The 27795-nt window shown below is 42.9% G+C and overlaps 1 protein-coding gene across 10 annotated transcripts; it reads left to right on the top strand.

Annotated features, from left to right (window-relative positions):
- Positions 1-245: 245 nt before the first annotated feature.
- On the top strand, positions 246-27795 carry LOC110533214 (zinc finger protein 638). Of its 10 annotated transcripts, none has more exons than XM_090210124.1 (22): positions 246-427; positions 4939-6523; positions 8397-8458; positions 10854-10883; positions 11090-11343; positions 12016-12266; positions 12484-12699; positions 14586-14681; positions 14849-14895; positions 15007-15074; positions 15290-15321; positions 15942-16037; positions 16293-16412; positions 16812-16946; positions 17164-17208; positions 17498-17641; positions 17836-19014; positions 19687-20067; positions 20251-20440; positions 26597-26725; positions 26999-27120; positions 27492-27795. In XM_090210124.1, exons 2-22 carry the CDS (start codon positions 5213-5215, stop codon positions 27525-27527), a joined length of 4944 nt encoding a protein of 1647 aa, XP_090066250.1. In that variant the 5' UTR covers positions 246-427; positions 4939-5212; the 3' UTR covers positions 27528-27795. The 10 variants fall into 10 exon arrangements, with proteins under 10 accessions (XP_090066250.1, XP_090066253.1, XP_090066257.1 ...); XM_090210125.1 differs by having other exon boundaries at positions 292-413; XM_090210126.1 differs by having other exon boundaries at positions 308-427; positions 4733-6523.

Here is a 27795-nt window from a genome sequence, read left to right as displayed (position 1 = left end):
ACATAACAGTAGGTATCTAATAGCAAAAGTTTCCCATAACAAATGTATGATATCTCAATATTGACCAAATATGCAATCTGTCATAATTTCACAAAACAATTGCAAATAGGAGCACTAAATAACTTATGCTGGTAGAGTGGTAGAAACGTTGTTTGTAGTTTACATAAGTTATAGCGATGAATAAACTATAATTTACACATTTTGACAGAAAAGAAGATACTGTATGTGTGCCGTTCGACTTTTCTAAACAGAAAAGTCGCAATAAGATTCGATTTAATCATTGGTTCTGCTCTCGATTAGTCAGCCTGTTTTCATTGTAGGGCTTTTTGCGCAAGCGGTTATATCCTTCTTCACAGGGAAGAGAAGAGCCGATTTCAGCAGGTCCCACGAAGACAAACAAAGAACCACACCCGGTATTGTATGACAGGTAGCTATGTCTAAACAGATTATTTTCAAAAATAGCATCTTCACGGATATTAATCACCGTTCGTTCGGGGATAAAATACCATTCATGCTTCCTCCTTCTGCTACTGGCATCGCAGCAAAAAAACAAAATGGCTTTACAATGCAGCTAGCTAGCTAACCTAACGTTAGGCCTGGAAAGCTGCATTTATTCGGACACTGCAGCTAGTCAATGTGGAACGTGTTTATCCGCAAACATATGTTATAAAACGACAGGAATGTATTTGAACGAGTTCACAGCTGGTTGGTACTAGCCGATAAAATGGGCATTACAGGAGCTTGCTGATTAGGTTAGCTAGCTAACTAACTTAGCATTGTAACTAACTGTCCTCATTTCAACTGGTTAGCATCAGAGCGAATCAATGCGTTTGTAATTAAGCGGCATTTGACATCTTGTGCAGTATGTATATGATGTATATGCTAACTTTACAGTACAGTTAGAGAAAGTCGTGTTTATATTAGCCATCTAACTCATGTAAATGAATAACCGGCCACCTACAGCTATGTTGCTAGTAGCCCAATAATGGACTAGAAGCTAATAGTGCAAGGGCCTTACCGTTACATGTTCTATTTAGAGGCGAATTGGCTGTCAGACAAATAATCAATCTAAATGTGAATCGATTTTAAATTGCGGTATGGTTCTAGAAATATAAAGCTTTCTACTTTCATATCACATCAAAACAATTTCACAAATGGAAAATATAAAGTTACTGTTTTAACGATCGGCTTTGGGCAAAAATAACGTATTCAAACGGTATAACTGATCAATGCACCATCATACCAGGTCATTTAATGCTTAAAAATAAAATTGGATTAATACGATATTTGACCAAAGTGCCATTTCTCCAAAAACAAATCTTTTGAAATGACGTCAACACATATGTAGTTACTGGCTAACGAACAAGCTACGTTGGTTTCGGCGCGCATGACCAGAATGACGCATAACTAACCACCAAAGGCACACCCCGTTTCTCTTTTGAAAATTGAGAAAGGGCGGAGTTGGACCGGGTTAACGCAGTTGCAGCTGATAGTATCTTTATGTGACAACAGGTTTGTGGCGTCCGTCTTCTGTTAATACTCAGGTGTTCGGAGATGCAGATAGCTAATTAGCACAGAGTTGACTCTGGCGTTTTCCGTAAACAAGCACTGTAATATGGCAGACTCTGATGATAGTCTATCTTGTAATTGAGAAGTCCATCATCATCCTGCACAGATTTAATACACCGGTCAAGCAAGCTTGTGTGGATATTAGCGATGGTTTAGTTAGAAGCTAATCTGGGTTGGCATCATACATCAGTCTCAAAGAGCAGAATATATACATAAGAAAGGACAAGTGTATATATAGGATTCTGTTCAAATTACAATGAGTGCAGTAACTAGGAACATACTCCATTGATAGAGGCTAATGACCTTTAAGGCCTATTGATGACAGCAATGGAGGATGGTGGGTTGAGCTATAGGAGGACGGGCTCATAGTAATGGCGGGAATGGAATAAATGCAACAATATCAAGCACAAACATGTGGAAACCACGTTTGACTACGTTCCATTTAATTCCAGCCATTACAATGAGTGTCCTTCTATAGCTCCTCCCACCAGCCTCTACTGGATGATCATATGTCTGGCCATACTAGCCCAGTATCTTCCATATCAAGAGAAATAATAAAAATAAAAAAACAGAAGGTTAAATTACTACACAGCTTTATAGGGTTAAGGCGTCAGCATGCTTCAGTTCGACTAGCGCCTATGCAAACCGAACGAGTGTTCTCACATACTCCCTTAAAATACCTTCTCTTTAAAAATTTGAAAAGGGCAGCAATAGCACTTTGAAACTCCGAAGCCAGTATACACTTAAAATAGTAAGAATTAATCTAAGAATTCAAGAAATCGGTCATTAATTGTGATGTTTTTGCAGAGGAGATCTTAGTCGCCCAATTTTTACATCTAACTAAGATGTGGTGCAGTATTTCTTAATGAAAAAAATGTGTGTGAAAATGAGCTGTCTCTCATTGAATGACAACAAATACTTTATTGAAAAATCCCTACTGTTGACCAGGCACAGATGAAAGGGGCGTAGACTCTGGCTACTACTGACTTCGGCTTGCCTCGAGAGAAAAATGTCTGTGCCCGAACAACCGAAGAAAACTTTACTGAAGTTCAAAACTAACGAAACGTCACAATGTCATCGTCATACATGCACAAACCCTTCTGAACTGTTTCGGCTGAGAAGCATGCGGACGCCATTATAATTGAATTGGTCTGTCATCTGAAAACGATGTTATAAAATACTGCTGTTTGGGCTTCTATTGAATTTATGTATAATCAGTTTTCCCTTAATATTGTTGTTTCAGGTCAACATCATAGCAAATTATACATATATTTGAATACAAGCAAGAATCAAGATTACATAAAACATAACATAAGCAACAGAAAACAAAAGTGACAGGGCTGGTTGGTATACCGTATTTTACATTATAAACTGAGTGGTTCGAGCCCTGAATGTTGATTGGTTGACAGCTGTGGTATATCACACTGTATACAACGAGTATGGCAAAACATTTATTTTTACTGCTCTAATTATTTTGGTAACCAGTTTATAATTGCAATAAGGCACGTCTGGGGTTTGTGGTATATGGCCAATATACCATGGCTAAGGCCTGTATCCAGTCACTCCGCATTATGTCGTGATTAAGGACAGTCGTTAGCTGTGGTATATTGGCCATATACCACACCTCCTCTTCCCTTATTGCTCAAATATACCGGTATTTGGTGTACGGACCGGTTTGGGTTTTTACTTTACCTTCTATAACGGTATTTGAATGTTTGGTTTGTTAAATCTGATATGCCATGTGTAATGTCCATTTTTATAGTTTACTCCACTACTTGAGTCATCTCTTTCCACTCTCTTTCTGTGCTGCTTTCCACACATACCTAGCCCCGTTAGCTAATAAATGTTCTGATTCAGAGAAAATTTAACTAGCTATACAGCCTGATAATACCAGTGATGGTGTAGACCTAAATCAGAATGTTTGTGCAACATTATCTTCTAAATCAGGGGGATACGTGAAGCCTGAGTATGTTCGCTACATGCAGTAGCTAAGAGAACATTACATGGAGCCAAAGATTATAGGGTCCCCTAAGAAACACTTATCAACACTTTGGTTGCTACCCTGTCTCTATGGCATTTTTGTTCATTTTCATGTCAACCAGCACTGTATTCAAAGTGTCTGCTATTATATTCTAACTATGGAATTAGAATAATACATTTCCATGATTCCAACAGTTCACCGAAGTGAACATTTGGTTTAGGTCCACTCAGTCCCTTAAGGGGGGGGCAAGGTAAATGCCAAGAAATACACAGCCATTCTGAGTGAGTGATCACCGTCAACCTATGGTGAAGAATTTCTATCCTGATGGGAGTGGTCTCTTCCAAGATGACTATGTCCCCATGTACATGGCACGAGTGGTCACTAAATGGTTTGTTGAATGAAAATGATTTAAACCATATGCTATGGCCCTCTGTCACCAGATCTTAACCCAGTTCTACACCACCATCAACAAATCACCAAATTATGGAATTTATTGTGTTAGAATGGTGTTGCATCCCTCCAGTAGAGTTCCAGACACTTGTAGAATCTGCCAAGGCGCATTGAAGCTGTTCTGATGGCTCGTGGTGGTCCAACGCCCTATTAAGACACTTTATTTTGGCGTTTACTTTACTTTGACAGTTACCTGTACATTACATAATTACTTTTTTTTTTTTACATTAACAAAAATAAACATTATTTCTTATTACCCATGATATTTCTCAGGGTATCTGCAAGATTAGGGGAAAGATATCATGAAGGGGTCCCATATTTCTCTCACCTTTGTTCTGAAATATGGAATTTGTTTTCTCCAGTGGCAGCCTTTCAAATATCTCACAATACCACTGATTTTTATAGTAGGTTGCTGGTCTTTTATCCAACTCAGATTGAGTTGTGCTAGTGTAAGTAAGTAATGGTCTGTTTTCTGTGACACCTGATGCAAGTAGCAATGGGTCCATTCTTCTAGGACATCTTAACATGCCCATTAGCTCAGTTTAGTTTTTCTCCCAGAAAATTGTTAATGTGGTGGGTAGGTCCAAAACAAGTGCCATTGGGTACGTTTCATTGTTGTACTTATTTTTGTACTTACACATGTTATTCTTTTATTGGCCTTTGTATCAAATTGATGGTAAGTCTAATGGTGTTGAATAGTTAACATTTCTTTGCTTTTCCACCCTGTAAAAGAGCATGACTGCAAGATGTTTAAGAGAAGATGATGGAATTTTCCCTCCCCTCAATTTAAAAGGAAACAAAAACGGTGAAATCATAGACATTTCTCACTACATAGGGACCCCCTCCTGTAAGAATACCAATAAGAAGAAATAATTCAAGCAAATCAAAATTGAGGAGGCCCAGCATCTGTAATCCTGTTTCTGCTTTCCACCTCTCAGCTTCGCGTTGCTCACAGAAAGTCCATCCCAGCTCTACCCTCTATCAGCTTGGGCAGATAGGGCAGCCAGTGCCTTCGGTACCATAGGCCGGGGAACCCCGTTCCTCTTCGGACCGTCCGCGGCTATCCGCCTGGCCCAGATCGAAGCCCAGCTAGCCCTGCACCAACTGAGCATCATCGCCGCTGCCAGTAACCACGGCAACCAGCAACGGGCCCTGCTCAACCTTCTCCAGCAAGCAGCTGCCAACAACATCGCTCAGCCGCTTGCCCCCGTCATGTACCAGCCTCAGCAACAGGGGGCACCCTTCAACAGGCCCAGGAACATGCCATACCATCAACAACAACCGGGTCACTCTACGGGCAGCAACAACATGGCCCAGATGAACAGCTACCAGGCGGGTCAGTTCCCGCCGCCAACACGGCTACCCGAGGAGCTGGAGTCAGCGATCTCTGTCCGTGTTCAGGGTGGGAGGGACGAGGACCACCGACTACTCAACCAGAATACCCAGATCTCCCGGCAGCACTGTGTAGATCCCCGCCTGCTCGGGGACGGTCGGGGTGGGAGTTCAGAGACTGCCTATTCTAACAGCAACAACCTTGTTTCGCTCTCCTGCGATGACCAGCAGAATCAGATGCAAGATGTGGACTGGTCCAACTACCAGACTCCCAGTAAACTCTTTGGTCTCAATCAGCAGCAGCACCTCCAGCAATCCTCCCACTCTCATGCTAACCCCAATAGCGGGCATTCAGGAGGGGGCATGCAAAGCTGGAATGCTCCTGTTCCTCCACCGGCTCGTCCACAGGGTGGAAACATGCAGGGTCTGTACGTACCCGAGAGCGCAGGCAGTATCCTGGCCGGCTTCGGTTTGTCAAACGATGACCTGGAGGTTCTCAGCCACTACCCTGATGACCAACTAACTCCAGACACTCTGCCCTTCATCCTACGTGACATACAGATACACAAAACAAACAGAAACACAGGCCCTCCTGCGTTCTCTCAAACTCTCCCTGCTATTCCTAACCTGCCGCCACCGCTGCGTCTTTCTCCCCCACAGCGGCATCCTGCACATTCATGCACGACCAACATCCCAACTTTTCTGAGTGTGACGCAAACGGCGGGCAAAGTTATCGACTACGGCCATGCGAGTAGGGCGACGGAAGAGGGTAGGGACTCTTACAAACGCGAGCTACCGTCCAAGGAGAGAGCGACTAAACCAGAGTCCACCGGTTCGTCTTTGAAACGTAAAGCTGAATCCCCAAGGCGGCACGACGACTCTTCCGACTCAAAGAAAGACAAAGACTACAGGAGGCGTGCTCCAATCCCCGACACTCACAAGCACAAAAGAACGCCCGTCAGAGAGCCGCCATCGAGATCTCGGTCAGAGCGCGAAGGGTCCAGATCAAGGCCACAGTTCGAAGCCAGGAGTGAGTCGTCAAAATCAACCAGACCCTCCGGTGCCAAACGCAGCTCTAGCGCAACCATGAGGCTCCCAACACCCACCATGATAGGTGATTTCTCGGCGGACCCTCCGAAGGTGTACCCCCACACCTGCTCCCTGTGCGACATGCAATGTGAACGGGCTAAGGTGAGTACCGTACCTGTACCGCACACGTTGTTCGCCAAGCAGAGATTTTGTTTTTGTTAAACGGATACTTCAGGATTTTGGAGTCTGATGAACTCGTGGATACCATTTGTTGTCTCTGCGTCCAGTTAGGACATTGCTAATTAGCGTCAGCGCAATAACTGGAAGTCTTTGGCAACTGCTAGCATGCTAGTAGATATCATAGACTTCCAGTTGTTGTGCTGATGCTAGTTGGCTTTGGCTTGCAAATCTACTTCTAACTTCCATCATTCTGGATACAGAGAAATGGTATCAATGAGTCCCTCTGGTTCTGGGGAAGTAGATAAAGGGCTTCATTGCCAAAATCACAAAGTATCCCTTTAAGCTTTTATAAAGGCCCAATGCAGTTAAAGGAAAAATCCACTCAAACAATATTTTGGAATTTGTTTCCATTAGTCCACTGTTGATACAGTACCACAGCGTTTTGAATGTCAGCGTCAAGTTTTCAAGATATTGGACTTTCAAGAAGCAAAGTGTCACTTGCCACATTGTCATGATGATGCAAAACCTTTTGGGACTATCAACAATGGACTAATGAAGAAAGGAGAAAAAGAGTTGTGGGTTGGATTTTTCCTTTAAACACCATAAACACTTTTACATACACACCAGGCATAAAACACAGTGAAATACATCACATATTTGATTCTACTTACAAAAGTAAACATATTTTAAGCAATGGTTTAACAGTTCAGATTCACATAAACAGTTTGTACGTTTGGTGAGCTTACGCCGATTGAAGCACCAGGTTTTCTGTACAATCTTTCATTTTATTTGGACATATAAATACCTTAATTGGCATTCCAGCAGTGATCTGTTGTTGTGCTAGCACCAGCTGAGCGAGCCTCTGTCTTTAGCGAGAGTGAAGTGAATTCAGAACAACAATGTATGCATCTTTAAAAATAGTTTTCACACACAAACTTTATATGTCCGAAATCAGAATCAAATATGCTTCCCAAAAATAACATGGTCGCTGTGGGAGAATGTATATTTTGATTGGCAATTTTCTGCATTTGTCAGTGCATCAGGTAGCCTGATTCCGGATGTGCCCATGTAAACAGCACTATTAAGGAAATCGTTCTTCTTGCAAAGCATGGAAACGTTTTTATCAAACTACTTTATTGATCTGACTATCCACAATAATTGCATTATTGTGTGCATCTAACCGTACACGGTGTCTTCTCCTTTCAAACCGTTATTTTGTAAATCCATATATGGTTGGTGTTACTGTTGAGTTGTTCAACAATTAAAACAACTAAACACTAAAGGATAAAAAAAACACAAAAAAAACATTTGCTCCTGAAAAAGTAGCCTGACCCTTACTCTGCTAATGACGAAGATGAAGAAGAAGAAGATTACAGAAGACATGGATATAACTGCAAAAGCTGAATCGTATTTGTGTTGAAGAGGACTAACTTTACCCAGTATTCACTCTTCTGCAGTGTACAAAAAACATTATCAATGCTGTTTTAATACAAGAAACACCATTATTGCAATTTACATTTTTTTTACAGGTTGTTGCCAAATTGTCTCTAACTTCAAATGTTGATGCTTTCTTTAGTACTTTTCCATTTAATTTGATGCCTCAAACTTGAACAAGTAGTTTCAATACATTTATTTTGATAACTTGTTGAGGAATGCATTCAAGATATGGAAGACCTATGCATATCAACAATACCCCTAAATATACATAATACATTTCCACCACTCTCCTTAATGCATACACAAGCATAGGCACTATGGTGGTGTAAATGTGATCCTACCAATCACATCTCTCTGCTGGACTGTTAGATATCTAACCATTATTTATTTTTATTTTCTTCTTTTTTTTTCCTCACAGGACTGGATCGATCACGTAAACACAGTCAACCACACAGCTAGCTGCAGAGATCTGCGCAACAAGTGGGTGTTTACATATTTTTTGATAACACTATGCTGGCAGTTAAAATCCTTATGTCTATTGAAGCACCCATCAGTCTTAAGTAAAACAAATTAATAAATCCCATCAAAATCCATGATATCAGATATCATTTTTTTCTTGTTGTATGGGCTGTCTCAATCCATCACATCCGCCTATGTCAGCCTTCCGCGTCCGTGATAGTTGGCCGAGCTACAGAGGTGTTTATCAGACCATGAGACATCCCGAAAAATCAGTCTTCTCCCGAAGATGTCTGTAGGGTCCGAGCGGTTTGAGAAGTGTCGTGACTCGTCTGACGTCGGTAACGCTGATGTGCCAACTAGAGGTCGACCGATTATGATTTTTCAACGCCGATACCGATAATTGGAGGACCAAAATAAGCCGATGCCGATTAAGAGGCCAATTTTATTTGTAATAATGACACTTACAACAATACTGAATGAACACATATTTTAACTTAATATAACATCAATAAAATCAATTTAGCCTCAAATAAAATGAAACATGTTCAATTTGGTTTAAATAATGCAAAAACAAAGTGTTGGAGAAGAAAGTCAAAGTGCAATATGTGCCATGTAAGAAAGCTAACGTTTCAGTTCCGTGCTCAGAACATGAGAACATATGAAAGCTGGTGGTTCCTTTTAACATGAGTCTTCAATATTCCCAGGTAAGAAGTTTTAGGTTGTAGTTATTATAGGACAATTTCTCTATACGATTTGTATTTCATATACCTTTGACTATTGGATGTTCTTATAGGCACTTTAGTATTGCCAGTGTAACAGTATAGCTTCTGTCTCTCTCCTCGCCCCTACCTGGGCTCAAACCAGGAACACATCGACAACAGCCACCCTCGAAGCAGCGTTACCCATCGCTCCACAAAAGCTGCGGCCCTTGCCGAGCAAGGGGAACAACCACGCCAAGTCTCAGAGCGAGTGACGTTTGAAACGCTATTAGCGCGCACCCCACTAACTAGCTAGCCATTTCACATCGGTTACACCAGCCTAATCTCGGGAGTTTATAGGCTTGAAGTCATAAACGGCTCAATGCTTGAAGCACAGCGACGAGCTGCTGGCAAAACGCACGAAAGTGCTGTTTGAATGAATTCTTACGAGCCTGCTGGGGCCTACCATCGCTCAGTCAGACTGCTCTATCAAATTATAGACTTAATTATAATCTAATAACACACAGAAATACGAGCCTTAGGTCATTAATCTGGTCAAAACTATCATCTCGAAAACAAGTAGTTTATTCTTTCATTGAAATGTGGAACCGTTCCGTATTTTATCTAACGGTTGGCATCCATAAGTCTAAATATTCCTGTTACATTGCACAACCTTCAATGTTACGTCATAATAAGGTAAAATTATGGCAAATTAGGCGGCCCGAACTGTTGCATTTACACTGTCTCTGCGTGCAATGAACGCAAGAGAAGTGACACAATTTCACCTGGTTAATATCGCCTGCTAACCTGGATTTATTTTAGCTAAATATGCAGGTTTAAAAATACATACTTCTGTGTATTGATTTTAAGAAAGGCATTGATGTTTGTGGTTAGGTACACATTGGAGCAAGGACAGTCCTTTTTCGCGAATACGCACCGCATCGATTATCTGCAACGCAGGACACGCTAGATAAACTAGTAATATCATCAACCATGTGTAGTTAACTAGTGATTATGATTGATTGTTTTTTATAAAAATAAGTTTAATGCTAGCTAGCAACTTACCTTGGCTTACTGCATTCGCGTAACAGGTGGGCTCCTCGTGAGGCAGGTGGTTAGAGCGTTGGACTAGTTAACTGTAAGGTTGCAAGATTATATTAGCCCAAATCTGTGTCCAAAAATACCAATTTCCGATTGTTATGAAAACTTGAAATCGGCCCTAATTAATCGGTCGACCTCTAGTGCCAACTACTGTCTGTAGCGTCCGAACCATTTGAGCTACATACTATGACCCCACTATGGAAAGGGGTGACTCACAAACACGATGAGCTTTCTTATATCCTAGATATAGGACAGACTCTTCAAAACCTTAGTCTTTATGATACATTTTTTTACTGCCTTTTTTGTTGCCATTTATGAATGTGTTATTCAATGCATTTCTATGGGCTATAGGAGGCCAAATTCAATATTTCCTAAAATATATATCTATATATTTGTTTTAGCTTTTTGGGATTCTTAAATGTGTACTAGAAATTTGAAATCAAATAGCTAAATGATCCATGGTATGACCATCTTAAAACAATTCCATATGTTAGCTTTGTACCCCTCCCCTGCAACGTCTTAGACTTTTAGAGTTCACTAACCCATCAATACGCAACAATAACCCATGGATGATGTACTCATGTCTCTTCTTCCCCCCCCCCCCCCCCCCCCCAAAGGTATCCAGACTGGAATCCAAATGTCCCAAGGTGAGAGATGTTCCTAAAATGTAGGATTACCTATTTTTCACCCTGATTATCCAATCGTACCTTTTTTTTTTAGATTACAACTGTGCAACTGACAAACCACCTATCATTTTCCTCTGGTGGTGTTGTATGTCACTGGGTCTTTGAATCACATATAATGTCATATTGTTCTTCTGACTCCTCTCTCTCCCCTCTTTGGCCCAAACCAGGAGGGACCCGTCTCAAGGTCAGGATGCCTGTGCCACCTGGCAGTCCCTAGAACGCTCTCCCTCCCGCTCAGTCTCCCGTTCCTTGTCCTGGTCCCCCTCCCCCACCCCCCCTCTGGACCGAAGCAGAAGGATCTCTCCGCCCACCTCCCATGGACACGCCCACCACACCTCTGGTCGGCACAGCCCCTCCCAGTCCCATCGGGGTTCTGCCTCCAGCGCTCACAGGCCGGAGAAGAGAACAAGCGAATCCTCAGGTAAGCCACTTTGTCTAGATGCTAATCTGGGCTAGTGGTTGACACGGTTTCCCAGACCCAGATGAAGTGTATTCCTGGAGTAATAGTCTGTTGGCACTGTAATATATCTGCCCTGTGCTACATCGTCATAACCCAGACGTCATTTGTTACCCCTATCTACTGTAATATATCAAATCAAACTTTATTTGTCACGTGCGCAGACCTTACCGTAAAATGCTTACTTACAAGCCCTTCTTATTCTTATGTGTCAGATAAAAAATTCAAAAAACTTTACGGAAAAAGCACACCATGCAATAATCTGAGTACGGCGCTCAGACACAAAAACAAGCCATACAGGTAACCGCCATGCTTTGGGGTCAACAGAAGTCAGAAATAGCATGATAAATATTCACTTACCTTTGATCTTCATCAGAATGCACTCCCAGGAATCCCAGTTCCACAATAAATGTTTGTTTTGTTCGATGTCCATGATTTATGTCCAAATACCTTCCTTTTTGTCGTAATATATCTGTCATTGTAACCCAGACATGTGTCACCCCTACATCCAGGGATATCTACTGTAATATATTTACGTCATTATAGCCCAGACATCTGTCGCCCCTACATCCAGGGTTATCTACTGTAATATATTTACGTCATTATAGCCCAGACATCTGTCACCCCTACATCCAGGGTTATCTACTGGGAGCTCCTCTCGAGAAGGCCTGAAGCGTTCCAGAAATGACCCCGCCAAGTGTGCGACTGGCCACGGCAACAGAGCAGGGGTTTCTGGGAAACACGAGTCCGGGAAACGTGAGTCCTATTTGTCGTCCACCAGCAAGTTTCCGGCGTCCATGTCTGAGAAGCCACATCGCCCATCTTCCTCTAAGCCAGGCGCCAAGCCAGCGGCCGGGAAGGAGACCGCCTTAGGACAGGACTCAGAGGTGTGCCCTTCGCAGAGCTTTTGGTTCAATCTTTTGTTTGCTATGCACAGTGTCATTAGGGCTCTTAAGATTAACCTCATTATCAGTAATAATTACTTTCAGTAGTAATATCATTAGGGAAATTTCGCAAATTGAATTAGAACTAACTTATAAGCTGCTTCTTCACACTCCCATCCAACCCAAGCAGTGCTTGTAAACCTTCCTTCCTTGATTTTAGCTCCAGTCCTCCAACGCGCCACAGAAGAAGCCAAATCCAACGCAGCAGAAGAAGAATCCTCCAGGTTCCTACTTGCTCTATCTGTCAGGCCTCCCTGTAGATGCCAAGTACCAGGAAGTGGTGTCACTGGTGCAGTCCTTTGGCAAGGTCACCAATGTCCTCATCATCAGGAACGAGGAGGGGGATGAGAACCAGGGGCAGCCGCAATACAGTAAAGTGAGTATAAATAACTGTGTGGGAGTGTCAAGTTAGGCATCATACCCTTTAATGCTAAGTGGTGTCTTTTTGATAAGTATGAAGACATCTTGTTTACCCCCTGGAGTCGATTTCCCCGGCCCTGCATAATTAAAAAAATCCCCATCAAAATCCCTCAGTTTAAGCATTGTTGTGGACTTAACATCCAATTTGTTTGTTTTCCTGTTTATAAGTGTGATTTTTCAGAGAGAAAACGGAAACCTGGGAAAACTAAACAGAGAAAATGGAATTTGGGGGAAAAACTGAAACGGATTTTATAGGGCTCAATAAATAGGCTGAAGCATGGGGTTGCCCCTCTGCATTTATTATAATAACTGGTTAGCTTCCAAAAAGTAAATGTGGACTGTTGTAACATCTTCAAAGTGTGCCATATTAGTAAAGTCTTCCTGAAATCGTCCATATTGTTTTGTTGTGGGGGGAATGATTTTGCCGTGGCACAGCACTACATATAAATGACTGCTGCGGAAACACTGATACTTTTGTATATATAGTGTGTGAACACGCCGTCAGATGAGTAGATTCGGCTATTGCTGCCACCCGTTGCTGACAGGTGTATAAAATCGAGCACACAGCCATGCAATCTCCATAGACAAACTTTGTCAGTAGAATGGCCTTACTGAAGAGCTTATTGACGACCAACATGGCACCGTTATAGGATGCCACCTTTCCAACAATCTAATTGGTGAAATTTCTACCCTGCTAGAGCTGCCCCGGTCAACTGTAAGTGCTGTTATTGTGAAGTGGAAACGTCTAGGAGCAACAACGGCTCAGCCGCGACATGGTAGGCCACACAAGCTCACAGAACGGCACCGCCAAGTGCTGAAGCACGTAGCGCGTAAAAATAGTCTGTCCTCGGTTGCAACGCACTACTGATTTTCAAACTGCCTCTAGATGCAACGTCAGTACAAGTACTCTTCTTCTGGAGCTTCATGAAATGGGTTTCCATGCCCGACAGCCGCACACACAAGCCTAAGAACACCATGCGCAATGCCAAGCTTCGGCTGAGGTGGTGTATAGCTTGCCACCATTGGACTCTGGAGCAGTGGAAACGCGTTCTCTGCAGTGATTAATCACTTTTTACCATCTGGCAGTCTGACGGATAAGTCTTGGTTTGGCGGATGCCAGGAGAACGCTACCTGCCCCAATGCATAGTGCGAACTGTAAAATTTGGTTGCAGAGGTATGTTCTGGGGCTGTTTTTCATGGTTCGGGCTAGGCCCGTTCTAGTGAAGGGACATCTTAACGCTATAGCATACAATGACATTCTAGACTATTCTGTGTTTCCAACTTTGTGGCAACAGTTTGGGGAAGGACCTTTACTGTTTCAGCATTACAATGCCCCCATGCACAAAGCAAGGTCCTTACAGAAATGGTTTGTCAAGATCTGTGTGGATGAACTTGACTGGCCTGCACAGAGACCTGACCTTAACCCTATCCAACACCTTTGGTATGAATTGGAACACCCCCTGTTGAGCCAGGCCTAATCGGCCAACATCAGTTTCTGACCTCACTAATGCTCTTGTGCCAGGGACCTCACGATATGTATTGCATTCAATACTGTTATTTTGTTGCGATTCAATGTTCCAAACATAATGCTCAAAGGTACAAGAGAGAGCCATGATAAAACAAGTTTTGATTTGTCATGGAATTAAAAGTGCAAAAAAATGGCTTCCTATTCAGAAAAAAGAAACAAGCTATGAAGCCAGAGTAATGGTGCAGGTACACCCACTGGCACAAAAATGATATTCAGATATGTAACTGTACCCACCCCCCCACCCCCACCCCCCATCACTAGTTTTGTATCCATCTGTCTAACATCTGCCCCTCTTGGTGTCTCTGTTCCTCCAGGCCACTGTTTGCATGCAGAAAGAGCAGGATGCGAAAGCACTGGCTGAGTGCCTCACTCTCACCATACGGGAACACCCCATCTCTGTCTCCGACCAGGTTTGTCCCTTCCTGCTTACCGTACCAAAGCCACCTCAGCTCCCAGCTGGGTGTTCGTCCACTGGATTGAATATCATAGAATTGGCTCATGACAGAAAGAGGAGAAAATTAAATATAAAGAAAGGTGATGATTGATCAAATTTAATGTTTTTTGCTTTGTTTTACAGAATGGTGAGGAGGAGCTTACTTCCTCCATACCTGTCATTATAAAGGGGTAAGTATTATGCATTACCTGTGTATACTAGGGTTATCTTTGACCCCTGAACTTTGCCACTTGTGTGTTATTACGGAGGCAGTTGTTCACACATTTCACTACTCTCCATAGAGAAGTGATCGGTGCTCCCAAGACACCTGCAGCCCCCAACGAGGCCAACTTGACCGTCAAAGTCCCAGGTAATAAAAAACATACACTTAATGTTCTTTTGGAATGCATCCCAAATGGCACCCTATTCCCTATATAGTGCATTGTGTTCTGCTCAAAAGTATTACACTAAATAGCAAATAGGGTGCCAGCCTTAATGTCTTGTATATTAATCAACTAATGATGTTTGATAGACCTGATCAATAAGAGTTGTGAAATGTAACATTATACTTTTTTCCCCCCACAGAAACCAGCGTTGGTCAGAAGAATTCAAATGAGGTGCTTTATTTTTGTTCATCTGTCTCTTATTTGCCAGTATGTCTATTACAATTTTATTAAGTATTTCGATCTTATATATCACATCTACAGAAATACAAGTAAGTGACGGCTGTCCCGTGCCGAACGCAGCAGGTGTAGACTTTACTGTGAAAGCTCTTATCCAGCAATGGAGTTAAGAAAAGATTTACTACAAAAACAAAAGTAAAAAAATTACGTAACAGATCATAAACATCGAGTGGCAGCAGTGTAAAAATGAGAGGGGGGGGGGGGTTCAATGTAAATAGTCTGGGTGGCCATTTGATTAATTTTTCAACAGTCTTGTGGCTTGGGGGTAGAAGCTGTTAGGAGCCTTTTATTCCTTGACTTGGCGCTTCAGTACCACTTGCTGTGCGGTAGCAGAGAGAACAGTATTACTTGGGAGATTTTTTTGGGGGGTGATGGGGGGCTTCCTCTGACACCACCTAGTATATAGGTCCTGGGTGTTGGGAATTTTAGTGTTCCAGCATATAGTGTTTCAGTTCATCTTTAACACTTTTAAAACAATAAAAAACAGCCAGTCAGCCAGCCAGCCAGCCAGTCAGCAGTGTCTGAGCTGTAAGATTAAATGGGTTTCCCAACAGATACACAGGGAGCAGGTGAAGCCACAGAGGAAGAGGAAGAGGGGCTGTAGAGCGGGACAGCTCGAGAGACTCAAAAGACTACAGAGGGAAAACAAGGTGCAGAACTGAGCTGATATCTCATAGACCCAGGCAGGGGATGCTACATTATGGAACGTTTAGATAGAAATCTATCATGTAGATTAGACTTGATTTGGCTCCGTCAGGACAGGTAGAATAGGAAATTGTGTGACTGTCAGCTCTATTCATGATATCTCTGTATACAACGTTCTGACCGTTTTCTTTTGTTACCTCACTAAATACTCCACGTCTTGATTATGACGGTCTTTGTCTCCTGTGGTTTGACCTTTTTAGAGGGGCATGGTCAAGATTACTGGACTTCCTGAAAGCGGCTGCTCCGAGATTGATATCGCAAAGCTGGCCCAGCCCTTCGGTACACCTGTCAAGATCCTCCTCATCACCAAGCCCAGTGAGGTAGGCACGCTATCCGCAATAAATCACTCACTTTCACATTATGTCGCTTAGGGCAGTGTTTCCCAACCCTGGTTCTCCAGTACCCCAACAATACACCCTGTACAAGCACACCTGATTCAACTTGTCAACTAATCATCAGGCCGTCAATGAGTTGAACTAGGTGTGTTTGTCCAGGGCTACAACACAAATGTGTGCTGTTGGGTGTACTGGAGGACCAGGGTTGGGAATTTGATTCCAACGTAGGACCTGCTGAATATATTGGCGGGGTCAATGTTCTGTCAGATGCTTTGGGTAAAATAGTCAGTATAATGGCAATATCATATGATTTTCACATCGATTTTTAAACAATATAACTTGTGTGCCCAATATGACTGACTGTCTGTTTGTGGTCCTCGCCAGGCTCTGGTCACCATGCAGGATGTGGAGACAGCCCAGGAGATGGTGAAAGTTTACACCGACATGCCTGTCTGCATCAACGACTCTGTTCTGAACATGAGCCTGCTTCCAAACCTCCTGGTGGACTTCAACAGACCGGTAAGATGCTGTGTCTTGACTGACGGATCCCTATTAGGGCCTCAACCGTGCATCTCCAGCGTCCTCTGTTCTGGGCAGTTTTCTTCACTTAATTCCAGCTGGTTGCTGCAAAGTATGATAAATGTCCACTATGAAAAGAGTGTTTATGCACATTCAACTTATTCTTCTCTGATCAGGGATGACATGAAGAACTTTTCATTCCATTTTATTACCACAGGTGGCACTTTTCCATTCATTGATGGGACCCAGGAATCCTGTTAGTGTGAGTATTTTACCGTTGCTTCAGCTAACCTAAAAGGCTCTTAATAATAGCATTGTTGCCATCTCAAGGAAAAGGTAGAAAAACACAGACAATCCCAACAGATTTAAGACCTGTATGTTAAAACATGATTTAACCTAATGAAATGAATCACACCCAAGAGCATATATTATTGTAGAGTCCCTTTACCATTTCGAACAACTATATATGAAGTTGAGCTTCTAATAATTGATACAAGTAAAGGTTTTTGTAATTGATGAATACATTTCAATGTTTCCAATACGTCCTGCAGAAGGCGGAGGTGGGAGGTGATGATGACTGGAACCGTCTCCTGGTTGTCAGTAACATCCCGGCCACGCCCTCCGGCCCAACAGAGATCCAGAAACTGGTCCAGCGCTTCGGCACAGTCCAACAGACTCTGGCACTCAAGGACAAGGTGAGGGACCTGTGGGTGGGGAGGGGTGTGTGTTGGGGGACGGGACGGGTCTTTGTGTGCATAAGTGTCTGTCAAAGGGAGGGACATCTTAGTGAGGAACGTTTAACTGTTTGTGTGTTCAAGTGTCTTGCATCTACCCTGCCTACAGTAATTCTACGCCATCCATCCAATCCTGTTTTCTTTACCCCATGCAGATCATCTTTGAGATGGGAACAGCAGACATGGCCAAGAGTGTCTTCAACCGCTTCCAGAAGTTTCCCTGCATAGTTCAGAACAACAAGCTTGCCTTCTCCTGGAAACCTGATCCCAAGACTGATCTACCTAAAGTCGACATCTCCTCTGCCGGCTCAACAGCTTCAACTGATGGCAATGACTCCCAGACTGCAGAGACCACTATGCCCCCTGGTGGCCAGGAGGACTCACTGTCTCAGTCAGGATTAAAGGTGGAGTCAGGAACCGGGGTTGATACTAAGGTTGAAGGACAGGAGGTTCAGCCAGGGAATGAAGGGATAAACGTTGAAAAAGGGGTTCAAGCCACAAAGTCTCCAGCATTAGAAGGAAAGGATCAAGAGAAGGAGCCTGATGCATCTTCCTTACAGCCAGCAGGAGTGAACCAGAGAGAACCTGGAGGTCAGGGTGGAGAGGTCGTCACAGAGAAAGTTGTAGACGTTTCAACAACGGAGTCCGAAGAACCAGTCTCCTCAGATGCTACCTCCGCTCCTCAAGCTGCTAAACCAGAGACAGAGAAAATGTCTGTTTCCAGTTCCACAACAGCCACCCCAGCCCCAAAAGTGATGGCAGCCATCATAGAGGCCTTACGACAGGAGAGCAGGAACAGATCCTCAACCAGGATTACCACTGACCAGGCTGCAGCTGAGAATCCTCCAGGTAAACAACCAAAAGATAAGGAGACTCCAGATGTTCAGGCTGCCCCCGCTCTACCCAGAGTGACCCCAGAGATCCTGAAGGTGCTGCTGGAGGAGTGCAGGGTCCGGTCCACCAGTAGGGCCGGCGCTGAGCAGGCCAGGAAGGAGCAGGCTCAGGCGCCCCCTGCAGGCCAAAAGCCATCCACTGGAAACCGAAGAGACCACAGTGGAGACAGGGAGCCTGGAAGAGAGCAGGCCACCAAGAGGAAGACCCGCGAGGAGGAAAGGGAGGAGAGGGAGAGAGCGAGGAGGGAGAGGGAGAGGAGGCTGAAGACCCAAGAGGAGGAGAAAGGAAGGAGGGAGAGAGAGAAGAGGCGGTCCTACAGAGAACGGTCATCAGGATCACCGGGGTCCCGGTCCTCTATGAGGTATGAGGGGAGCCGGCACAGTGGGAAGAGCGGCGCCAGGTCTGAGTCCAGGAGAGGAAACGGAGAGGATAAACAGCAGGTAGGAGAGAGGCCAGTGTGTTGGTATTCACTCTATATACAGAGAGGACAAAACATTAACAATGCTTTCCATGATAGGCTTTCACCTGGACAGTCTATGATCCCTTATTGAGGCCACTTGTTAAATCCACTTCAATCAGTGTAGATGAAGGGGAGGAGACGGTTTAAATAATGATTTTCAAGCCTTGAGACAATTGAGCCATGGATTGTGTGTTTGTGCCATTGGGCAAGACCAAATATTTGTGCCTTTTGAACAGGGTGTGGTAGTAGGTGCCAGGCACACCGGTTTGTGTCAAACCCAGCAGCGTTGCAGTTCTTTCCATGCTCAACAGTTTCCCATGTGTATCAAGAATGGTCCACCACTCAAAGGACATCCAGCCAACTTGACACAACTGTGGGAAGCACTGGAGTCAACATAGGCCAGCATCCCTGTGCAACGCTTTCAACACCTTGTAGAGTGGGGGGGGAACTCAATATTAGGAAAGTGATCCTAATGTTTGGTGTACTCTGTGCATGTATGTATGGATGGAGAGAGAATCTCCAGTGAACCAGAGTGTCATATACCCATCATGAATACAGAATGCCAATATCAACTTTCCAATAATTTTGGGGAATGACTTGCCATTTTGAAGACAACGGTGGTTTTAAAGTTCCCTGTCCTGTGTTCTTTCAGGAAGAGGAGGAGTTAGGTGAGAAGCACGTCCCCTTTGACATGGAAGACTTCGTGACTGTGGACGAGGTGGGGGAAGCAGCTGCGGTGCCCCGTCCTCTCCCCGAGACAACCAGAGAGGTGACTGAGGTTACAGAGGTGACCGTCAACGACCCTGTGACCACAGCCTCTGAGGCGGAGCAGCAGGCACCAGCTGACACTACATCGATGGAGTTGGAGGGTGAGCCTGGGACAGCCAAGGTACGGGAGGAAGCGCTGGACAAACGAGAACAGAAGGAGGAGGGGTTGTCCCCAGCAACCACAGAGGGGCCGGTGAAGACTGCAGAGGGACCTGGGGACGTGACAGAGGAGACGTTTCCAGACTGTCAGGATGACATCAAAGAGGTCAGTGTGTCCAGTCACATTCCTATTTGAGTAATCCCTTTCCTAAAAGAAAGGCTTCAACTCTATAGCATTCAACAACGAGCAGGTCGGTGATAAGACTACTTCAACCGAGCAAGGAAAAAAATGAAGAGTTTTTAAAGTGTGAACACGACCCCAATCTTATCTAACATTCCTCTCCTTCAGCCTGTGGTCACTGTGCCGAAGACAACCTGCGACGAGGTCACTGAGGAGTCCACAACCACAGACGCACCTGCCGCCGCTGGAGAAGAGGAACGGGATGGACGAGTGGAGGGCCTCGACATGGGGACGTTTCTGACGGTGGATGAGGTGGGACAGGTGGAGGAGGACGGGGAGAAGAGGTCTGCTGAGAACGGTAAGAAACATACTGTATATCACTGCTTGTCTCGTGAAAGCCCGTCATTGTAAATAAAATCTGGTCTGCTTTGCTTACCTGTATAAATAAATGTGTGTTTTTTTTATGAAGATATGGTAGGAAACTGGCCAGTGGAGATAAGAAACACACTTTATGTTAAGTGAATCTGCAACATATTTGTCTGAGGAGACTGGATTGTGTTCAGTAGCGGAATGTTCTGAAATGGAAAATAAATTAGTGGTTTGGTCAAGTTTAGGTAGTCCCTATCTGATCTTTTTTTCTGAGGTATCTACCGTCTTGTTTGCCACAGGAGGAAAAAGACTACAGGTAGAATGTTGTTTTAAGATATGGTAGCCAGCCTACTGTATGCATAGTAGTGGTTGAGTTGGCCACCTGCCTTTTTGTTAAGTGGTCAATGAATGGTAACCTGGTTTACATAGATTAGTGGTTGTGGTCATTGTAGAGGATTGGTGGTGGCGAGGTCAGATAACCAACTGTATGTGGTTGAGGTGTAATGGTACAAGCATTAGTACTGAACCGTTCGGTATGGGGACCTCAGATCGGTCTGCACTGTGAACCCAAATGAATAGATAAATAAAACATCTGTGTACACAGTACCAGTCAAGTTTACACAGTTACTCATTCCAGGGTTTTTCTTTATTTGTATTAGTTTTTACATTGTAGAATATTAGTTAGGTCATCAAAACAATTAGATAACACATATAGAATCATGTAGTAACCAAAAAAGTGTTAAACCAATCTACGTTTATTTGAGATTCTTCAAAGTATCCAACCTTGACAGCTTTGCACATTCTTGGCATTCTCTCAACCAGCTTCATAAGGTAGTCACCTGGAATGCATTTCAATTAACAAGTGTGCCTTAAGTTAATTTGTAGAATGTGTTTCCTTATTGCTTTTGAGCCAGTCAGTTGTGTTGTGACAAGGTAAGGGTTGTGTCGTAACATTGTATTGATTAATGTGACGACTGCTGTTTATAATTACGTGATTTAATGAGTCAGGTATTAACTTGTTAACCTGGGGGCACCATGGGAAAGTTTTGGCTGAGTTTCTATTTCCCCAAATAACTCAAATAATATCTGAATATCGATTTCACAACAGTCGCTAATTAATTTCCTCTACAGTCTCATTCTGAACGTTGCATAATCTGCACAAACCCGATTCCCACTAAAAAAAAAAGTCTGTACCACACCAATTGAGTTGATAATTTTAGCTTGTTAGTAAATAAATATTAATATAAGATACGGTCTAGGCTATTGATTAGAACTTAGTTCAATGAAACAGGTCCCTAGCGTGCCAACACAATATGACACGTGTTGCAGAAAATGAGGATTTCAAAAGAGAAAGAGTGCACGAGAGAAAAGCACACTTGGGTACATTTGTAAACTATGCTTAGTTTAACCCTAACCTTGCCCCGAACTGCCGCTGTTATGGGTCAGAATACAATGATGTAATTACTTGTCGAAGGTCTCTGAAGGGGTGTCTCCTCGTGGCTCGATTTCCGACTTCTCCTCTGATGGCGACACTTCTGTTGTAATCGGGTGTAACCCTCTGATTGTCCACACAATGTCGGTGTCCTTTCTCTTAATGGTCTGTTTCCTCGCCCTTGTTCTGAAAGAGGGGTCTTCTGAGGACGGCTAATCAGCCATATAGGGGGTTCCAGCATGAGAATGAAAGCAGTGTAGTCACACGATTCCTTGGAGAGAATAACCGTGTGGTCCTGCTTGAATTTCACTCAGTCACAGCTCCTCATCCGTAGCATAGGTTGTTAAAAGGTTCCTTTGTCGTCTTCAACCTCGTGTTGCGTTTTGGTGTTACAACTAATCGGACCTTGGCTGCAGCTCGTGGTCACTTAGTTAAAATGTTAATTCTTAACTCGCATGTTTAATACCCTCGGGTCAGAAATGGGCCTTTCCACCTTTAGGTCAAGTTCTCTGGGCGTAACTAGTTACGAGGCAAGGTCTGGATTTTACTCAGATCCAATTTAGACAACTAACTTCACATTTCATCTTTAAAAAATAAAAAACATTCCCTTTGATCTGGACATTTTTTCCACACAACACACAATATGCCAACATCAAGTACTTGTTGTGAAAACTCGTCAAGTTACAATGTTTTCGATTATAACGTCGTCATTTAACTTATAATAACAAAAACAACATTCATTTTCATATTCCGTCTGTTGTCATGACTACCATTTTTTGTCTAATGAAACATATTGTTCAAAAGTCAATTTATTGCACGTTAGGTAGGTTCTCCATAGGCCCATTCCATTCCTCCATACTGAGAGGACAAATACATTTGTCTGCTGCTTTAAGATTTACAATGGGCGTGAGGTGTCAAAAATCCCCCACCTCCATACCTCTCGATCTCTCCCTCACTGGTGGAGGCCTGAACAGGCCAGTCATGACAGGTGGTATACAGAAGAGAGCCCTATTTGGTAAAAGACCAAATCCATAATATGGCAAAACAGCTCAAATGAGCAATCCAGATAATGTCAAGAACTTTGAAAGTTTCTTCAAGTGCAGTCGCAAAAACCAAGCGCTATGATGAAACTGTCTCTCATAAGGACACAGGAAAGGAAGACCCAAAGTTACCTTTGCTGCAGAGGATAAGTTCAAAGCAAAGAAACCACTACTAATGGACACCAATAAGAAGAGACTTGCTTGGGCCAAGAAACACGAGCAATGGACATTACACCGGTGGAAATCTGTCCTTTGATTTGAGTCCAAATTTGTGATTTTTTGTTGGTGTTGTTCCAACCTCCGTGTCTTTGTGAGATGCTGAGTAGGTGAACTGATGATCTCTGCATGTGTGGTTCCCACCGTGAAGCATGGAGGAGTAGATGTGGAGTAGATGTGATGGTGTGGGTGTGCTTTGCTGGTGACAGTGATTTATTTAGAATTCAAGGTACACTTTTTATTTAAACTTTTATTTAACTATGCAAGTCAGTTAAGAACAAATGATTATTTACGATGATGGCCTACCCCGGACGACGCTGGGCCAATTGTGCACCGCCCTATGGGACTCCCAATTACGGCCAGATGTGACCCCAATTGATGTGACCCCAAATCACCCGACCCCAATTGAGATGGTTTGGGATGAGTTGGACCCTGGAGTGAAGGAAAAGCAGCCAACAAGTGCTCAGCATGTGTGAGAACTCCTTCAAGACTGTTGATAAAAGCATTCCAGGTGAAGATGGTTGAGAGAATGCCAAGTGTGTGCAAAGCTGTCATCAAGGCAAAGGGTGTCAACTTTGAAGAATGTAAAATATTTTGATTTGTTTAACACATTGTTGGTTACTACATGATTCCATATGTGTTATTTCATTGTTTTGATGTCTTCACTATTATTCTACAATGTAGAAAATAGTAAAATTTAAGGAAAACCCTTGAATGAGAAGGTGTCCAAACTGTTGATTGGTACTGTGTATATCCATTTAAATGCCTACGCAGCATCAGTAAATCTAATCTGGAAAAAAAAAAACATTCAGGCTGTTCGGTTAAAACAACTAGTCTATGTGAATGTTGTAATAAAAATGATTTAATTTTCACATTTCACTGTCCTTTTGTGAGGCGCAGCAGGGAACTAGTTCTGTACGATGGCGAGTGGTGGGATGGATAAACCCAAGAGGATTTGCCATCGATATTTAAATCTCCAGTTTGGGAAAATGTTGGTTTCCCAGTAGATAACGGTGTTGTCGCCACTGCTGAACCAGAATAGCCTATGCAGCTGCCAACACCTCAAACATGTTGACATGTTTACTTAGAAAACACCCCAGTATTCCTACCATCGGCTTCAAAAACACAACTTTGTCTCCCCTCTGCATTCAAGTAGCTTCAGCTGATTCTAAATGGGCCAAAGAAATTACCAGCGCGATAGGTATGTTTATAGCCGTGGATATGCGCTGCTTCTCGGTGGTTGAGAAGAATAAGGGGTTTCGCCCTCTCGCACCCATTTTCACCAAACAGTTAGTATCCGCTTCCATATAAGCAAGCTAAAGCTGAAGTAGTCCATGTATTGGCCAATGCACCCATGTGTTGTGCTTACTATAGATAGACAGAGTGCTACTTAGCAGTGACAGCACATCACATTATCCAGGAGTGGGAAATGAGAAGTACGGTGCTACAGATACGCCCCTCTTTATGAGAGTCAAATAAGTGCATATTTTTCTCTTTGTTCAAAACATAACATGAGCCATGTTTACACATTGATTTTTGCCAGTATTACTTTTACAAGTGACTGAGTGTTGAGTAATCCTGTGTTTTCAATCACGAAAATCCGAAGTTTTATTCCTGACTGTGCATTATGACTCATTATACAACCAATACTGATTGGTTAAAACCGTGTTCCAGACAGTTTCTGTTCCAGAAGTTAACCCTGGCTAAATCTGACATTAAAATGCCATTTTCTTTTGGTTACACCTGACTGCGCAATCCAGTCTCATCAGTCAAGCAGTTTGTAAACTTGATCTGCACTATAAAAAGCATCTAGACATTATCTCACGTTTCTTTTAGACTAACATTTAGTTTTCAACAGCAGAGATTTGTTTAAATGTTGCTCTCTGACATTTGCAACATTGTTTCAAACATTCAAATCTGATCTCCAGCTTTCCCATAGTAATGAACGTCAGGAAACAGGGACGATAGGAGCAGGCAGTGTTTCTCAGCTAGTCGAATTCATGAATCAGCTGGCATCACTTTTATGGATATAAACTTGGGGGGGGGAAGAAAAGACCCCTTTTTCAGGAACATGTTTGAGTTAAAAAATAAAAATCCAAATAACTTCACAGATTTTCATTGTAAAGGGTTTATACACTGTTTCCCATGCTTGTTCATTGAACTATAAACAATTCATGGACCTGCACCTGTGGAATGGTCATAAAGATACTATCAGTTTACAGACGGATGGCAATTAAGGTCACAGTTATGACAATTTTAGGACACTGAAGAGGCCTTTCTACTGACTTTGAAAAATGCCAAAAGAAAGATGCCCAGGGTCCCTGCTCATCTGCGTGAACGTGCCTTAGTCATGCTGCAAGGAGACATGAGGACTGCAGACGTTGCCAGGGCAATGCATTGCAATGTACTGTGAGACACCTAAGACAGCGCTACAGGGAGACAGGATGGACAGTTAGGTCTGTGTCAAACACCGGCTTGAGGGCATTATAACCTTTATAAAACAGGTTACCAACATGTTCAAATAATGATTTACACATTTTTATTAACGTTATTTTGATGAATTTATTCATACTAATTTTCATTCTTCCACAACATATATTCCCAACACAAATCTGGGGTTTCTACCCAAGCCGGCTGGTCGTTCATTCTATCAGTTCAGTTGCCAGAGATGCGATCCAGTCGTTCAGTCTATTTGTTCTATGGACACAACCCAGTTGTTCTCTCTAAAATGTTCCATTGCCATACTGGCTGGCAACGTTCTTAGCCATAGGTGGCTAGCTAGCAAGCACGGAAAAACTTAGACACATCAAAAAGGACAACCAGAAAAACAGCTGCAGTAAGTAGCTGCATTTGCATAAACTGATTTCTAGTGACATTTATTTGGATACATTGATAACAATGAGCTAATGAGGCGCAATTTCACCTGGCATAGAAAATATGTTACAGTAATGTTTGTCATTTCATTTTCCCACTCTACCAAAACTGAACCGTGGCCCCAACACCGCAATACGTACCTAACCGTGGGTTTGGTGAACCGTTACAGCCCTAGTATGTAGATCAATGGTGGCTATGGTAACCACTATACGGCTAGATGATAAAATGTGTTAAGAGATGAAATCAATGGTGGTAGCAAGCTCATGTTAACCTGGTTACCAGTCTGTTTTGTGTTATGCAACTCCTCGTCATCGCAAACATGGCAGGATGGCATGAAATGCTGGGTTCTTTGAGAAGTTGTAGAAAAATATGGTTGGTTGACAGACTGAAACCACGTCAGTTGGATTGTTTTTAAGGTGTCTGATTTTTATTTTTGATTCATGCTTTAAAGACTTGAATTATCATTTTTTTCCTTCCTTGAAAGGACATTCTGGTGACCTGTCAGGTCTAGGAAAACTCAAACAGAACAGTTAAGGTCTCAGTGATGACCCTGCTCCTTCCTCCATCTTCTCTTTCATCTCAGTGGAGTCGAAGCGAAGGAGGACATCTCAGGAGGAGAGAGAGGAGGAGACGGCGAGGAGGAAGATGAAGATGGAACCCCTCTTTTATAAAGACTACAGCATCCCTCCCTTCAACCCTGACAGCCCTGTCGGTAAGACCCAAATGATGCTGTGTTTGACAATTCACTAATTGTTGAAATTGTCGGAACTAGAAGCACAAGCATTTCGCTACACTCGCATTAACATCTGCTAACCATGTGTATGTGACAAATAAAATTTGATTTGATTAGGATGGCTCTAATGATACATTTGTCAAGCTTATCTATTGTCAGAATAGTGTGTTTACATAGGTCCCATAGTATAATCACATGTTGTTTGTATATGTTAAAATAGGTTTTGTTTCTGGTCTGTTTGATCACTATCAGGCATGGAGTTTCTGGTCCCCAAGTCAGGCTTCTTCTGCAAGGTGTGTTCTAAGTTCTACAGCGGAACTGACGAGGCTGAGAAGAACCACTGCAAGACCCTCAAACACCATCAGAACCTGGAGGTGAGAACCCAAAACAACCAATCAGCAACAACACTGACAAATCAACCACCAATCAGAAATAACATTTTGACAATCAGGGATGGGGTCAATTCCATTGAGTAAATTCCTATGGCAAAACAAATTTGGAATTTCAGTTTGCTTCCTGAATTGAAACTGTTTTATTGCTTTTATTGTCCGGGTGTTACGTGTTTGATAATTAATACATTGATACTCAGGAGTGGGGAGGAGATGAAGGAATGTGTCCGGTCATGGAAGCCATCAGTTTAAGATTGGCAGCAGTGACGGTCTCTCGTGGAACCCATATGTTCCACATAGAATCAACATTATCTAGTAAGATACTCACTCATGATTTTATTTTTATTCTTCTACAGAAATCCCTGGAGAAGTGGAGAGTGAAGAAAGACTGACTCCGTGATGAGCTGAAGGGTTAAATATTGACTGTCTGTGTCCCAACCACTGACTGATTCATTCCTCTCTTAACTCTTTTCCCACTTCCTTGTTTTTGCTTTCCTTCCCCATGGGTCCAAACTCACTCACTCACTCACTCACTCACTCACACAACAATAACTGTTTATTTGTGTTAGTTATTTTCCCATGATATAGAAGAGAAGTGACTCAATAGAGAGAAATTAAAGTAGAAACCAGTGTACAATGAAAATAAAGTGTTTTATTCAA

Source organism: Oncorhynchus mykiss, chromosome 19 (genome assembly GCF_057628025.1).
Source record: "Oncorhynchus mykiss isolate SJ-2025 chromosome 19, ASM5762802v1, whole genome shotgun sequence".
Taxonomy (NCBI): Eukaryota; Metazoa; Chordata; class Actinopteri; order Salmoniformes; family Salmonidae; genus Oncorhynchus; species Oncorhynchus mykiss.
Note: the sequence above shows the minus strand (reverse complement) of the source record. Positions and strands in the feature narration are given on the sequence as shown.

Excerpts from the sequence above, each read along its gene's own strand:
- LOC110533214 (XM_090210124.1), top strand. The coding sequence starts at position 5,213 with ATGTACCAGCCTCAGCAACAGGGGGCACCCTTCAACAGGCCCAGGAAC. Across the intron at positions 10,884-11,089 it reads TGGAATCCAAATGTCCCAAG|GAGGGACCCGTCTCAAGGTC; the intron begins GTGAGAGATGTT and ends GGCCCAAACCAG. Across the intron at positions 26,726-26,998 it reads CAACCCTGACAGCCCTGTCG|GCATGGAGTTTCTGGTCCCC; the intron begins GTAAGACCCAAA and ends GATCACTATCAG.